The sequence below is a fragment of the Dermacentor silvarum genome, chromosome 3, assembly GCF_013339745.2.
Source record: "Dermacentor silvarum isolate Dsil-2018 chromosome 3, BIME_Dsil_1.4, whole genome shotgun sequence".
Taxonomy (NCBI): domain Eukaryota; kingdom Metazoa; phylum Arthropoda; class Arachnida; order Ixodida; family Ixodidae; genus Dermacentor; species Dermacentor silvarum.
Genome location: NC_051156.1, coordinates 182067534 through 182082336, shown reverse-complemented (window position 1 = coordinate 182082336; position 14803 = coordinate 182067534). Strand labels below are relative to the sequence as shown.

The 14803-nt window shown below is 46.7% G+C and overlaps 1 protein-coding gene across 1 annotated transcript in view; it reads right to left on the bottom strand.

Moving 5' to 3' along the window:
• The window catches only part of LOC119446193 (membrane metallo-endopeptidase-like 1), an 87144-nt gene continuing 72341 nt past the window's right edge, over nt 1-14803 (bottom strand). Inside the window, exons 16-27 of the mRNA XM_037710554.2 lie at nt 13437-13668; nt 12091-12189; nt 10716-10793; nt 9991-10100; nt 8971-9029; nt 8499-8550; nt 6994-7061; nt 4836-4972; nt 3432-3497; nt 2344-2451; nt 1195-1271; nt 1-370 (exon numbers count right to left, since the gene is read on the bottom strand). Of these exons, the coding sequence (XP_037566482.2) occupies nt 265-370; nt 1195-1271; nt 2344-2451; nt 3432-3497; nt 4836-4972; nt 6994-7061; nt 8499-8550; nt 8971-9029; nt 9991-10100; nt 10716-10793; nt 12091-12189; nt 13437-13668 (1192 nt within the window). The 3' untranslated portion in view covers nt 1-264. The remainder of the gene's footprint in view (nt 371-1194; nt 1272-2343; nt 2452-3431; nt 3498-4835; nt 4973-6993; nt 7062-8498; nt 8551-8970; nt 9030-9990; nt 10101-10715; nt 10794-12090; nt 12190-13436; nt 13669-14803) is intronic.

Here is a 14803-nt window from a genome sequence, read left to right as displayed (position 1 = left end):
CAAAGGGCTGATGATGCTTTTATTCGTGGCACAGGCAAACACACACAGTGGGTTTCCCGCTTCACGGCCAGGGGTTGTGCTCGTCGCCGAGGCAAGGGCTGTCAAGCTGGGAGAGAGAGACGGGCGTTCGCGGCTTCCAACAAGTTGTCGCTCTGCACTTTCGGGAAGGGAGGGTGGGCGCATGAACCCCGTCCACCACCACCCCCACTCGGGTACCTGGCGGGGCTCCGGTCAGCTCTTTCGAACTCTCCCCGTCGACGAAGACTAGCCGCCCCAGGCGCTGCACTTTCTGGCCGGGTTCATGGCGCTGCTCTCTGGGCAGCCGAAGACCCGCGAGAACTCGTGAGAGTTCTTCAACGCCAGCATCACCCTGCGTAGCGGGCAACGGGGACCCAAGGTTAAAGTTCCGAGGCCTTGAGGTGCTCGCCTACGGTATACAGTGCGCAAGGACTACGAAGACGAGACAAACGCTGTCGTAATTGCGATCGTCTTTCGTCCCCCTATAGTGCTGTACATGCAGCGTGCAAGTTACGTAAACATGTAAAACCAATGCTGTATTCGCCAACATGTTGCCTATAGCGAGGACTTGGGATACCCCTGACTCTAACTGGTGGCGTTCGGTACCTCAAGCTGGTATACCTTTTAAGTTAGTTATGCCTTATAATGCCACGACCGAAACTCCAACCATCGCTCTAATGTGTCGTGCGACATTTCTCAGGGTCACATCAAGAATTTGAGACATCCATTGCGAGAAAACAATTGAATTGCACAATGTTCCATTATATATCTGGTTTAAGCACTGCCTTAGCTTCTTGTGCTCGGTCCCACGTGTCTGTCGATTTTTATCATTCCTGGCTTGACGACTAATTAACCGACTATTATTTAGTAGTTCGCCGATATTTTGAGACTGATGAACGAACACACACCGCAAATACGCAAGCAAGCAAGGAATAACACCGGGCGACAGACGGACGGAGGGCCGGAAAGGCAAACAAGGAGACGCGCAGATAATGTGGCTTTTTTTCTCTCCAATGTGAGTGGCACACCATTGTCGATATGAGGCTGCGAATTGCTGACAAGGCTCATTTGTTGCAAGTTCTGTTGGTGTTGTTGCGTTACCACGTACGGAGCTCGCAACAAACGGCCCTTGCAATGTGCGTGTTTGGTTTTTCTGCTCGTTCCATACTTGCTCACCTCTGTTTTACGAAGGCTTGGTTGGTGCCGTACTTTTGGTACATCATGTAGTCTTGGTTGGCTTTGACGCAGTTGTCCTAGAGCAGGAAAAAGAGCAGATAGGTTTAAACCTACAGATCCAACCAAGTTCGTAGCTAAAGGTATAACTATCGTCCACGCCCTCGTTACCTTCGCAGAAATTGTTGATTATTAACGACTCGGGTGGTGGAGCGCACCGTGAGGTCTTTCTGTGCTGCCTTTTTCGAGATTATAGTTCTATCAGAGGGAGAGACGTCATGCGATCACTGATGCCTCGGTGTACGATAACATTCCAAAACCTCTCAGTGCGTCCTGTGAATTGAGAAGTGCGTTTATGCCACGTGCATATGAATTAAGCGTGCACCGAGTGGGTGCACCGAGAGTAATAACTCGGTTAACATTACACACGAACGCAGTAGTCCCAGTGTGCCATGTCGTCGGAACTAGGTACACGGTTCTCTTCCTACATAAAAGGGACACTCAAGAGAAAAGTACTTTGCTGCTTTATTAGAAAACTACTCTTCTACAATGCTAAAAAAATTAACTATTGAGAGGAGGGTTGTTAAGCCAGAAAATACGCGAAAACCAATGCTCTACTTGACAGCATATTGAGAAGTTAGGACTTGAGATACCATTTACTCCTTAATTGATGTGTTCGGTACTTCAAACCTAGTGCACATTTAATTCAGGTAATGCCTTATAACGCACACCATCACGACAACCATAACCCCAAACTGTGCAGAACTTTGCACAAGTAATACGAACGTGTCGTAAACACAATTCTCAATTCACACGACGCACTGAGAGGCTTTCGAAGGTTATCGTCCCCCGCGGTCTCAGACGTCGGATGATGCCTCTCCCTCTCATAGAACTAGGAACCTCGAAAAAGAAACAAAAAATAGACCTTCATTTTCTTTCGTAAAAACAAAGCTATATTACTGCGAAATTAACGAAAATGTAGTTTTCAACGAGTGCTTCATCAGTCTACATTTACTTGGTGCTTCTCTTTAGGAAACATTGCGCTTTTTCGTCCTGGAACTCGCTGGTGTATAAGCCTCCACAGGTGATCACGCGTGATATGCTTCGAGGCGCAAAAGTATTGCTAAGCGCGTTAAGCAAGCGGTTACTCACCAACACGTAGTAAATGAAGAAGAGCTTATCCGACGAGAGGTGCTCGGCGTTCATCAAGCGGAAGTCTCGCTGCCATATCCTGAAGACGTTCAGCAGCTGATGGAAGGCCTGCGGAAGTCGCGTGATAAAGCGGCAACACCGCGTCAGACGCGGTGACTTGTCTCGTCTTTCAGTGACGTGTAGACAGCAAGTCGAACACGCATATATTGAACTCGAAGGGGATCGCGAAATAGTTCGATATATCAATAATTCGGTATCTAAAATAAAAATTTTATACAAAATGTTAAAGTGGATTTTACAGTTGTTCGTTGTACACGATAATTCGTTATATCCGGGTTCGACTGTAGAGGCCTTTTAATAGCCTGATCGCAACGGCGTTGCCTGCCGCTTCGGATAAGAAGAGGGAGCAACCACGCATCGTACGTATCCGACGCTAGGCCTCGAGCGCGGTGAAGAAAAAAAAATTGCAAAGTTTGGTCGAATTATCCGAAAGGTCGAATCAACAGACGGCGGCAAAATGAAAGAATTAAAATATTTTTATTGCTCGAAGTAGTCTGTAGTATCGTTTTTGCATTTTTATCGTGAAGTGTGACTCAACCAGCATGCAGCGAAGAGTGCAGATATGTTTAAACGTTGCCTGATGCAGCGTTGGACTGTCACGTTGCTGACGATGTCGTCGTCGGCCAGTGGCGCACAGACCTCAACAATTTCGTTGGCACAGAGAAAAATTCTCGAAAGGGACAAAAACAGTAGCGCCGTCTGTCGAATTTCTCGTGTGTTCATGCTTTTGGTAACCGCTGCGGGTGCCTGAAGGGGATGCGCACTGCTGGTGGGGGTCAAATCACCCCTAGCGTCATGCTTTCGCCGTTTGAACTAAACGAGTTTTACTTTCACAACAATGTGTGGTTTTCTCGCCGAGACTTTCCGGTGCGTTCGAATCAAGCGGAAAGTCGAATTAACCGAGGTTGAATTAACGGGAGTCGACTGTACTAACATAGCCGCCGAGTTATAATCGCCTAGCCAGCTGCAGAGATTTGCACACGTGGCACTAACAGCGCCGAATACGCCCGGACGACATAGGCGCATACCTTGAACGCAGGCGTGATGGCGGCGCTCTCCTCGAACACGGACTCGCGCACCGACGATCCGTTGAGCTGAGTCATAGAAAACAGAGGCAAGGAGAACGAGATGTCACGAGCTCTTTTATCATGATGGTTTTCTATCACCTTTGTTTGCATATGGCATCGATAAGGAGAGTTAGGACACGATGACGAAGCCCTGTCCCCGAATGCGTATCAGCTAGCTTATCGCGCACGTGGCGCTTTTGCTGAATGAGTGCCCGATTGATCGGTTAACGTCCTAAAGTTACACCTGGGCTTGATAATTACCGGATGAAGATTGATTTATGAGGCATTAAACAAAGACTGACGGGCAGAGCCCTGGAAAGTGAGCGGGACAGCTCTCCTCACTATTATGAGCTTGAGAATGCCAAAGGTACTTCAGACGGCCCGCGGACAGTACGGTGACATATACCTTGTCATGTAGCCGAGTGGCCGCGAAGCTTTTGACAGAGACTATTCATCAATCTGCGACTAAGTTCAAGACCGGCGACCGACCGGTGGTAAAGTACAGGTAACACCATATTAGCATACTCTCACAATTCTATGGCACCGTTACCGGCATAGCCATGTGCCAGTCGCGGTATGTTGAAAGCGACAAGCAAAGAAATCTTCTGACGCAATGCGCGACCACGCAATCGCCAGTGGAAAGGCAAGGGCTCAAATAATGCAGGCTTTTATCACTGGTGTATGCACCAATATATGAGAGAGAACGCTTGTTGGCGCTCAAGCAACGGCTGCTGCCGAAGCGCAAGCTCGGACCTCATTCGCCGATATATTCGATAAGTAGTTTTTCCAGTTGAAGAACGTTTCCTTATTATATTTTCTTCATTTCAGAGCGAGAATAATGACGATTGACGCTCTTGCAAATCTGGCGTTTCAATGTACAGGTCTATACAAAGCAAACGGCAGTTTTAATCGGAGGTTCCTTGACTCGGCATTCGTATGTCTCCGGCCGAAAAAAATTCGGAGACGACTTAGCACACCGTAATGGAATGCAAAGATATTCTCCCAGCAAAATCCGAAGGCAACGTCTACCTTCTAGAAACGCTGGAATAAAAAGCGGATGGGGGGCGTTTATTGATCAGCTCTCGAGACAAACGTGGGAGAAGCTTCAAAGTATTCATTAAAAAGCAGGGAATTGACAAGGGTGGGATCGTCACAGGCATACGAGTATAGGTATAGATAAAGTATAGGCAGGTAAAACGCTAGATGGCAATAGAAAGAGCATAAAGCCTGATTAGCTCGAGCAGGCTAAACGATGAAACCACCGTAGCGCAAAATAAATAAAGACAACACCGGTCACCCCGTCTCATTAGAAATGCCATTAGAAATCATCACTGAATATTCCAGTCGGGGGAAAAGGAATGTCACCTTGTGGCCCGGACTTGTGGGATCGTCGAGTTCGCCGTACTGGTCGGAGAAGCACTGCAGCCGCTTGGCGAAATTCTGGGCGGACGTCTCGCTCCACACCATCTCGGGGAACACCTTGCCCGTGTCGTAGTAGTAGCCTGAGTCGAGCAAGTGTAGCAGCGAAAATGGCGACGTGTAGTTCGTATCTGTGATTTTGTTCTTACTTGTGACGCAGTCTATAGTACACCAGCGGCTCCGCTTTAGCCCAACTTTCTCGCTGAGAGCGAACTCTTGGCAAACCCCAATAAACCTTGCAATAAACCCTATACAACGAACGGGATAATATCACCTGTTCGGTAAGAGTGAACAATACTAGCGGAGGAATAGCGTGAAGCGTGACGCTAATAAAAATCTTATCTAGTGCACGTTTTCCACTTCATACGGGAGATTGCTTAGACCTACAAAACGCATTGAGCGCCAAGTGCCAAGCGCCAAGCACCTCGACATAGACCGTGCGGCCGCGTGTACAAGAATCGCTTTTGCACGACACCCCCTTTTTCCTTTAGGCAGTATCTTGAATGGGCCAGGTACGATGCCGTGGCTCTTCACCATGGGATTACGCAGTGCGAGCCGCAGCAGGTCCAGCGCCTAGAACGTGACGTCATCACTTGGTCACCTGGGCTTTGGTACCATCGGATGATAACGCCCGATTTTCCGCTTCATGGGGCCTAAAATGCTTTCGCATTAATAATTCGTTAAAGTCGCATCCCTTGGGTGTACGGTGTGTTATTGAAGAACGAAGAAAGAAAAAGTAATAAAGCTGGGAGTACGTCATTTCAGAAAGCGAATGGAAAAATCGGGCATCTTGTCCAACAGTTCTCACGGCTGACTTTTTTCGTCGCGGTCAGCGAAGGCCGTGCCTTCATACAACAAAGTATGAAGCTTCGGACAATGAAGTGCGTTTCGGCGACATTATAAAACTAGCTGAAACGAGATCAGATTGTTTTGAAAAGATTCCTATGTTTACGCGCAACTTAATGGCTGCACAGACGGCCGCCTCTTGCAAACTGCTAGCTCCAAGCCGCGTCTAAGGCTGTTCGCGACCAGATCGCACAATGTTTACAAATATCGCATAACTGGCTTAGGAGGGAGCTTTAAATTGCAGTAACTCCGGGATTCTTAATGCAGCATATGTGAGACGCAGAAATGCTTTCAATAAACAACCACTGAACCCATTTAACGGAATTCGTTGCATTTAAGAGATACATGCAAATTCTACCAACTGTTAGAGCAGATTTTTGATCTAGGCTTTTAGTGCTCTGAAAAAAAAAAATTAACGACGTTGAAGCACTGCGTCAATCTACGCCAACAACTGCTGTCACAATTATGTGAACTGCATCTGTTAGATTGTCCAAAGAGGACAAAAATGGTGCATAATTTAAACACGTTACGTGAAATCGTTACACACATTCTGCAAAATCACGGGTACTGAAAAAGTCCTACTCACAAATCGTTGGTAAATTTCAAAGCGTAGGCAGTACATACAACTTTGTCCACTTCAGGGCCCGAATTCACAAAAACTTCTTACGCTAGAATGTTTAGTAAGAAATGATTTTAGCCAATCCGGATGCCAGACATATCATTAGCGAAGGCGGCCAGGCAATGGCAAAGCGAACTTACGAAAGAAAACCTTTGTGAATCCGGCCCCAGATGTCTAAACATACCCGCTTTATAGAACTTTATTGTTCCTCTGTTACAGTGTTGTATAGCTGTCGCCTCACTCTTCCTATTAATTTTTCTGTTGTGTGGCAGTTTTTATAAAGAGGAAGGATTGATGGCTTGAATAAAATTTAGGCTTCCAACATTCATTAAATGTTTATAGTCCTTTAATTTCAACAATCGCATCAGAAATTGAATTAGTGGATGCTAAACAAAATTGTTTGCCCGTTTTAATGTAGCTATATATAGGAGATATAAGGTTAAGCTTCCCCGCAAGGGGCCAAGAGAAGCAGTGAGAAGATTGCCATGTTCACGTGAGTTCTGCTATAGTTACCAGAGGACGTTAACCTCAGATGAAGGAAAAAGAAGAAGACCCGTTCAAACAAGGTATGTTGGTATCGATAAATAAAGTAGAAACTACTAATACTTATTCCTTATTTAGTGACGCAATGTGGCTTACTCTTTTCGTAAATCATCCTCGTCATCGCCCTCGTCAGTCGGACGCCGTAGCGCGCAGAGTGAACGACGCTGCGTGAAGCAAAACAAGAACAACGACAAGAAATTACACACCACCCGGTAAAATTGTGGGATAGGGGTAAGACATAAGTCGGTGCGAGCAGGAATACGTAATAAAAAGCTAAGTGGCGAAGCTCACAGGAAAGCCGACAGCGGCTTGTGCAGCCAGTTTACGCGCTTTCATAAACGTATAACTCATGAAAGAGAATATTGTCATCCACCCAAATGTAGCACGAAAGTACAAAGGAAATCAGTACTGGTTTCTCATAAGAAGCTCCGCAGTTTACGAAAAATTTGCCCTGTTAGGAGACGAGTCAGATCCCGGGGATCTCAACCTGGATCGACGCGTGGATCGCCCCGGGAGAATCGTCCCGGAAAGGTGTTGGTGCCATGTTCGATCCCCGGGCTAGCACTAATTTCTTTTGTCAACTGTTCAGCTTTCTTTCTGATAAACCCGTACTTGTAGCTTCGCGCCACAGTAGGGAGAATGTCAGGGATTTTTTCTTTTTTTACAATTGAATATTTTCCCGGCCTTATGGGCTTCCCTAGAACTGATTTATGTTTTAGTTGTCCCCCCCCCCCCCCCCCCCCCCCCTATTTTGCTTGAAAATAAATCACAAATAGGCTTATCGCTACAAAGAAAATGAGCTAGTTGGCTTTCAGTGCCGTCATCGCTTGTTTATTCGTACAAGGCTCTTATTCTAGCTGACTATTGTAATGAAGTCGCATGTCAACTAGCCAGAACCGCAGCGCTTCGTTAAGTTGACGAATTAAATGACAGGCCAACACGCTCGCACCTTACGAAACGTCGTACTTCTTTATAGACAAGCTGCAGAGAATGACGTCGCGAAGATGCAGCTGCGCTGCTGTCACATTCCATACGGGCAAAAAAAAAAAAAAATTGGAGCGATCTTATTATGGTTGAATGTTCTCAGAAGGCCAAATTGACACCAGTGACCGCCGCAGTAGCTTAATTTGTAAAGCACAGTACGCGTAATGCGAATAATGTGAGCTCGGTCCCCAGCTACGACTGGGTATCTTTCGTCCACCTTGATTTCCCTTTACATTACTGTTTGTACATTTTCAATTAGACATAACAATGAACATTTCCTGTGCTCACTGTGTCTTCATTTTCTGTTACATCGTATTGGTTGGACATAACAAGAAAATTGAGCTCCTCGGATCCCTTTTGTTCTTCTCGTTCAAGTTTTCAATAGTCCCTTTGCAAGGACAACTGATCAAAGCTGTCAGCAGCGAAACAAAAGCAAGATCAGTGTCGACGTAGTCATCCATAAGTGTGCAGGATGTTTGTAACGCAGAATTCGCGAGTAGTGACTCAGGTCGTTCGTGTTTGAGTCTGTCTTGTCTGTAAGGTAGGCTAAAAACGCTACGGCTAGCGGTACGGTTGTGGAACTCGGACCACGTCGATGAAGACGCCGGAAAACTTACAAGACTGAACTGTTGGTAGGCACTGATGTGTTGAAGAGACCCATTGGGATGACTGAAATAAAAGACAAAGGAGTGAAACATGCAGTGGCCGAAAAAAAAAAAAAACTTCATGCAGCAGCGAATCCGCGTCAGGCAAATACAATCACGAAAGTGGAGTAAAAAGAAAAATGGCGTGCTCATTCGTAACACCCCACTCGTAACTGCCCCTTATTTTTAAAATCCAGGATGAAAAAGCTTGAAGAAACTTTTTACGCAAATGTAAGCATGTCATTTGCTTCTGGATGTTGGGACAATTTTTTTCCAAGGTCGCAATATACAGTGAACCAACCATGGTTAGCGTGTCTTTGCAACTAATAGGATACATGGTAACGTGGTTAAATTTTTTTGTCGCAATATGGGGGCGAGACGACGCGGGTCTGGTCATAGGTCATCGCTACTATTCATTACAAAAATATCCACTAGATGTACTTACATATGGCCTGCCTCTGCATGTCGTACATGACGTCAGTGTCGAAGACGCTGCCGGGCCACCTGGCAACGAAAGTCCGTACCATGAGTCACGAGTGTGTTCTTGGTAGTTGAAATGCCCCAAGAAAGCTCGAAGAGGCATCCGTCATAGACAACTTACTCTTGCCTTTAAAAGAAATAACTTTCACAGAAAGGCTTGCACATTGGTACCCGTGGGAAATTTACCTGAGAGGAGGCTGACAGGAGGACCCGAAGTAGATTACTTCAAGTTTGGTACGCCGGAGTGGAAGAGATCTGCTACTCTTCGCTAGCGTGTACGATAAGAGACTCCCTTATTTGAGAGAAAAGTACACGCAATTTGTGGGTAGCTCGCTCTTCTCGTTGTGTAACTCACATACTTGTACCAAAGTCACCCGACTGTTAAAGGACCCGGTACCGCAGGTAACCCACCTGCTTTTTCTATTGGGTAGAGATGTCACCCAGCCCAGCGCTCAGCTCCTTATAGAGGTATTCATCTCGAAAGGGGGCTCCTCTAGTGATTAAAGAAAACGGGATGTCTACCGGTCTTATGGCGGCAATTCCCCATCAAGTGGGTGTCCGACTCTTAGAACTTCGGGCTTGGAGCTCAACCAAGTACTGGCTGAGAGGTTGAGTGATCTAATGATTTATCGCCTAATTATTACCTCATTAGGCATTACCCGAAAATGACCCCTTAATCACACGGCGAGTTGATTGGCGCCGTGACGTGGGACAGACTTCCCAAATTTGGCTCTCCTGCTTAGCCTGTTTGTAAGCTGGCTGTCTTGCTGCTCCTTTAGAGCACCCGTTTACCGCCCGCTTTATTGAGCACTTCCACAGCGCTAAACCCTAAACTCTTTGGCCTCAAAGGCTCGAAAGCTGTCCAAAAGCATGTAGGATGTAAAACAACAACGACTCGTAACCACTGCGCTGCTCGAAAGACAGGGCGTATCTACAGATGTACTTCGCTATTGCTGTAAATCACCATGGTGATCAGATTACTCACTGCTTCATCCTGGCTCTTTGTGACGTGTATGCCTTGAAGATGTCGTCTCTGAAGTGCTGTACGTATGCGAAGTACTGCTTGATGGCATCTGTGCCCGTCGCCGACGGCAGCTGCACAGCGAGATAATTTTTTTTCAATATTATTCACAATTAAGCGCTCCTTAGTTGCACGTGAAATATGCATTTAAACGTGTTGGGCTTCAGTAAAACTAGTCGCATTTCTGATATCAGCAATTTTTACTCCACAGCGATCACGTATCTCACAAACTCACAACGACTCGCACGCGCCAGTAGTTAACGACTGAGAAACGTCCGCAGTAATTAATTGATTAATTAATTTTGCAACAAAACTTTGGGTGTCTTCAGGTCGAACGGAAAACTTTATTAGGGAACTCACTGGTGTCTGAAACGCCGAACTCAAATATGTTAAGTCAGCACAACGAACCAAAATATCACGTCTGATACTTTTGTCCCGGCACGGACAAATCTGGCCCGAAGCGACTAGAACGAGCCCGTGACCAGTCTGTTTCTGAACCGCGTTAATAATATTAGCCATTAATTACGAGCTATCCCGCATGAATACTTTGCAAAATGTCACGCGACAGCACAAGACCAGAACGTAAAGACTCAAGGAAAGTTGCAGCGCGAGATGTCGTAGGGCAGAGGGGTAGCACGCATTAGTATATAACTGCGCGCAAACTGGCATGCAACGCATGTAAAACGTGCCTGTTGGACGTGCTCCATGAACTTGTCCCTGATGGCCACCCAGACGGGGTAAAAGCTCAGTATCTTCTGGGACATAATCTGAAAGGCAAAGGACATCACCCGGCTTTTGTATAGACACGAAAACGTTCCTCAGAAGGTGTATACTAGTACCAAGTTAGCACCAACGACATACCCTTCGTCGCCAACCGTCCACTTACAGACAACTGCAGCCAAGCAGTAACGCTGGAAGTTGGGCGAGTTGGTTTCCGTGCATAATAAATGTAAATATAGCGCAAAAGGGGAACAACGACAAGAGGAGAGAAAGGACAAGCACTTGTCTGTCTTCTACCTTGTCCTCCTTCCTTTTTTTGTGCTGTTTAGTTTTATTATGATTCAGCCAAGCTCATTATGCGTCTTGCACGTTCTCTTGCGCAGTTCTCGCACGTCGTAATTGGTTGTGGGACGCTCTTTCACTACGAAATCGCCGAAAGGCACTTTTCGCTCATTGGTCCCGCCTGAATCGGCTTTACAGCGTTTCAAGACCAGCGAGCTCAAACGCATCCTAAGTTTACACTATATAGAGTGCTTCACGAAATGCGTTCGAAATTCCTTAACAATAGGGACGATATCACACAATTAAACTATTTCCTCTGAATTGCTTTTACCACAGAGACAGTACATAGTAATATGACTCGAGGTAGTAATTCGACAAGTAATTATGCAAATTAGACTGGCCGAGATGCTCATTAGACAGAGGTGCTCATTATCATTTTCAGTCATGCAAAAATAAGACGCTGCTAATTTCTGTAGAATTCCGGCTAATTTCACAAAGTAAAGTGAAAGTGAACACTTGGAGAACGCAACCTACCACTCCTTTATTAGACGCCCGTGAGTGACGTGACTACATACGCCTCACCGTCGGACGAGCATCAAACAAGCCTCCTTATCAAGCCGCGATCTCGCTTGCTTCGTGCTGGACCGACGGTGAGGTCATGTCAGTCATGTCACCTGTGGGCGTCTGCTAAGTATGTGACAGCTGTGCTCTTTAACCATCCCGTTTTGCGTTTTGTGTGCAATTGGCCGGCGCTCATTACGCTGTAAAATTATCAGTGTCAACTCTTCGCCTTTCTGGAAAGGGTTCTGAACTCCTCGGGTGGCGCGCTTCAAATCTTCCATTGACATCAATTGCACAGCTCTTATAGTTAAACAGTTGATTAGACTAACTTGCATAATTATTTGTCTAATTTCTACCTTGAGTCATATTATAATGTCCGCCTCTGTGATAGCAGAAATTTCGGACGCCTTTCGTGAAGAAGCATCCGCAGAGTTTTATGGTGTTTTCCCGTTGATAAAGCTGCATGATACACCACGATTTGTGCGTGAGGCGCATTCTCACCTTTCTCTCCGCGATGTACTTGGTGAAGCCATCCATCCATCTGGTTTTGTTGATGTTTTCTGTGAACACTCGGCCGATCTTGTCGGTGGTCATCCTAGCCTGGCACAGAACGACACGCGAAGAAGCTAGCGTTTAGCGAAAGGTCGCTGCGACTCAGTTTGGTGAGGCCGAGCATCGATAGGTATATGCTTTTGAACGGAGAACGTCATTCAAGGCGCGAAAAGATATACGGAATGGACAACGTTCATGGCGTTCACGTAGTTAAGTTATCGTTGCATGGACCTGAAGTGTGTTGGCTCTGCCTTTTTTTATTTAGCTTTTCTAAATTGAGTGGCGTGATTATATAGTTACCAAAATTTTGTCGCTTCTTTTGTCGAGCACAACCGCTGCGTGAATCCTCTGGAACTGTGACTGGATTGGAGAGTGGATTGGACGTAGTGGAGGGCTCCGGATTAAATTTGACCTAGCTGTTTTTTTTTTGACCTCCACCAAGCTCTTTGGTAGACGAGCGTTATTGCGTTCCATTCGCCCATGGCCTCTTCCAATTGAAGTGCAGAGGCCTCGTGCTGGAATTAAATCCGCAACTTCGTTCTCAGCAGCTTTCCTTTCTCTCCGAATTTATCCAGTGACGATGTCCTTATTCATTCGCACGTGGGTTCTTGCTGCTCATAATGACGGAAAATAAATCGCAATGATGGGGATGATGGTGATCTCCTTCTGTATAATGAACGCCTGTCAGGAGCCCGTTGATAAGGAAAAAATAAAGGTTGAATCATATAACCGCGAAGCGACATAGTGGTACTGCGACAGAGACCTCGCCGCTAATTTATCTGAAAGACTATATATGCAGAAATTGCCGCCTCGAAAAAAAAAATGTTGCAGTGGCTTAGCTCGGCTATGCCAGGATATACGTAGCGTTAGCAAAGGTTCAGCTGATTATTCTTAGCTTTCCTGGTTGTCTAGATTGTCATGCTTACTGCTGCTCCAATGACACACACAAACGCCAGTCAGAAGCGCAGCGGCTCCAGCGCAGTGTCAGACGGCGACTGCACAGCGAGCGCGCGCCGGCGCCAGTGCGTCTACCACGGCTACGACGTCACTCCTCTGGAATGCGCAGACCGGCGGCGGTGAGTGGCGCGCGGCGGCGTGCGCGAGAGGTGCCGGCTCCGGTGGCTCCGGTGCGCAAGCCGTGTGACATCACTGATCCTTGCGCATGCGCAGCACGGCTCTTGATGTGCCGCGCGAAACGGGCTTGGCTAGGCCAGTGTAGCTAACGCTACAAAAAAAAAAAAAAAAAGAAAGAAAGAAAGAGAAGGATGCGGTGGAGGCCGTGCCCCGAGACTCACCACAACCTCCCTGAAGGCGGTCTTGTTCAGGTGCTCAGAGTACATGTAGAGCAGGTAAAGCGGCACGGCGCGGTCGATGCTGTGCAGGCAGGCGCGCCAGCGCTCCACGTTCGGCTTGTAGATGCCGGTGAACTGCGTGTACCACACGTTGCGCAGCACGCTCACGCTGTCCGGCAGGTACGGCGACAGTTCCACCATAAGCCGGAAGCCGAGGTAGTTGAGCACCACGTAGCTGCGGGGGGGGGGGGGGGGGAAGGACGATTGGGGCGAAAAAATTGGGCCCCGTATCAGAAACGTCGAAGAATCGACATGTTCCTTCGGTGCACGGCGTATATGTAAAGTGCGACGCTTGTGTGATTCCTGAACATTATACGCACCTGTCTAAATGTTCGCATTCGACACGCTATACGCAACATATACAGGGTGTTCAAAATTAAGCTTTACGGAATTTTTAGAAATTGCCTGTGGCAGGGAGCATAAATCTCATCACTGAGCTGGGTTGTTCGATGAGGCGGACATTAGTAGCACGAGAAATCAAAACACATATTCAACTAACTAACAGAAATTGACTAATTAACTTCTTAGGTAATTACTTTACGCCACATATTGAAACTTACGAATTGTAGCCGGTGAGCTTGCAAGACGCATCCATTTGAAATGAATCTCCAGGATGACACCAGCTTCGAGATGTTATTTCCCAAAGTGTGGGATGGAATACATGGGCGTTCCAGTTACTTTTGTGCTTCAATGCATAAAACAGCATTTTGGTAAAAACTTGAGTGGAACAACAGTGCATCTTTTTACGGCGAGTTTGATGGCGCATATCTCCAAAGTGGTGTCATTCTGGAAATTCATTCCACGTGGTATGATACGCCTTGGAGAATTGTCCGGAAGGGCGCCCGCGTGGTCAGAGTGCCACTAAGAAGTTAATTAGTGAATTTTCATTAATTAAGTTGAATATGTGTTTCCATTTCTCGTGCTACTATTGTCCGCCTCATCGAATAACCCAGCTCAATGATAAGAATTATGCTACCTGCCACGGGTGATTTCTAAAAAATTCCGTAAAACTTAAAAATGAACACCCTGTATATTACTACTATGCTTGACATGTACAGGAGCCATAGACATCGCCAAGCTTTTGTTGATTTTTGTCTGCTTCAAATCCCGAGCATGTGTGATTATGGGCGTGAGGACATGCGGTGGCGCCATCTTCGGGGAGCGCGCCGCCAACGTAGTGTGAGGGATAACGTGGCGCGCTCTGACCACGCGGGAGCACTTCCGGACAATTCTGCAAGCGCCTTCAAAACAAGGGAAGTTGGTAACTAGCAGATGACTGTTACTGAGAAAACTGCAAACACACAACACTT